Raw genomic sequence first — 1,798 nt, forward strand, 5'->3', positions numbered from 1 at the left:
ATAGCAACTCTGTAGGTTTTCTGAGGTGGTAAATCTTTGTTGGAGCAGAAAGCCTTATCTTTCTCTCATGTAGTGACTGGTGGGCTTGAACTTGTGGTCGCATCTAGTATTTATCCTATAGAGCCACCACGCTCCGTGAAGAAGTTGGTAGAATTCTACCAACATGGACATGGAAGAAATAACGCTTTTGAGATATTTTTTCACTGATGTGGTACAACTAAAAATGGGAAGAAACCACTACAAATATCCACTAATAATCAGGACAGGAAATGTACTAATTATGAATCTACTAACTATGGAAGCGATCAAAATTGAAATGGAATGCATAGAGATCTACACCTTAAGCATAGAAAGCTGAAACGGACTGGTACTGGGAGTTTTGAAACAGATAATGATATAGTTTACTATGCTGGGAACAACAAATTGAAGAGCAATAACATTGCATATATTGTCAAAAAGACCATTTCAAAATCTATCTTGAAATACAATGCTGTCTGTGATAGGTCAATATCCGTAAGTCTACAAGGAACACCAATTAATAACACTATTACATTTATGTACCAACTATTAAATTTTGATATTTCAATTTTAATTTTTGATATAAGTGCATAAAAGGTCAGTTTGAAGCGTGAGGTCAGTGGTTCAAACTCACTAACCACTCCTTGGAAACCCTATACGAGTAACTGTAAGTCTAAACTAACTGGATGGCACTTAGCAACAGCAACATGTAAATAAGAGATTATTTGGGTCCTCAATAATTGTTTAATATCATAAAGAGATTTTGAAAGTAAAGGACGTGAAAGCTGCTACAATAAATTATGAAGTCACTATTAATACACAGTGTGGGCCAGCAATATAGGAATATTCCCATGATGAAATGATGTTGGTGAGAAGTCCTCTATAAATAGTATTATAATTATGAAACAAATTACAGAAAAAGGGACTAGAGGAAGTACAGTAAAATTTAAGTGTTCATTATTTTGAGTTACTTTATCCTTGTTTTTTCCACTGTTTTTTACATTTGATTGAATTTGTATATGGTGGAAAATGTATAAACTATAAATGTGAATAATGTCTGTATTTCAGAAACTCTGTAGTGATGCTCAAGTTAAAGTCTTTGGGAAGTGCTGTCAACTGAAACCTGGAGGAGATAGTTCTTCCTCTTTGGATAGTTCTGTAACTTCATCTTCTGATGTGAAAGACCAGTGTCCTAAATACCAGGTAAGATCACTGGACTCATTCGTTTATGTATGTATTAGCAATTTTTTTATTACCAGTGGTGTACTGTGCACAATCCTAGAAACTGGAAATACACAGTAACTAGCTCTTGTTCTCCTTGAGCTTACATTATAACTAATGAGACAGGTGACTGAACAAACTGTACAAAATATGTTAAATCTTAGCATAGGGGAAGTGCAGACTGCTATAGAGAGTTAATAGGAATATTTTTCCCAATTTTCTTTCCTAAATTAGATTTCTTGGTCTCAGAAATATTTGCTCTTTTGTTGTTGTTAGGTGCCATTGAGTTGGTTCCAACTTCAGAGTGGCTCTGTGTGCCATCCTCATAATTGATGTTACACTTGAGCCCATTCTGCTGCTCTCTTGTTGGGGGGCTTCATCTTTTTTCTGACCCTCCATTTTACCAAGCATAATGTCCTTCTCCAGGAAATGGCCCCTCATGATAACATATCTGAAGTATGATCGTGGCCATCCTGGTTTCTGAGGCACCTTCTAGCTGTACTTCTTCCAGCATAGCTATGCTTGTTCTTCTGACAGTCCCTGGTACAGTAAGTGTTCT

The 1,798-nt window shown here is 36.0% G+C and overlaps 1 protein-coding gene across 1 annotated transcript in view; it reads left to right on the forward strand.

Moving 5' to 3' along the window:
• Positions 1-1,798, forward strand: part of FNIP1 (folliculin interacting protein 1) — a 177,299-nt gene that overhangs the window by 97,945 nt on the left and 77,556 nt on the right. The window contains exon 3 of the mRNA XM_006872948.1: positions 1,087-1,221. Coding sequence (XP_006873010.1) covers positions 1,087-1,221 — 135 coding nt within the window. The remainder of the gene's footprint in view (positions 1-1,086; positions 1,222-1,798) is intronic.

This window comes from Chrysochloris asiatica, unplaced genomic scaffold (genome assembly GCF_000296735.1).
Source record: "Chrysochloris asiatica unplaced genomic scaffold, ChrAsi1.0 scaffold00215, whole genome shotgun sequence".
Taxonomy (NCBI): domain Eukaryota; kingdom Metazoa; phylum Chordata; class Mammalia; order Afrosoricida; family Chrysochloridae; genus Chrysochloris; species Chrysochloris asiatica.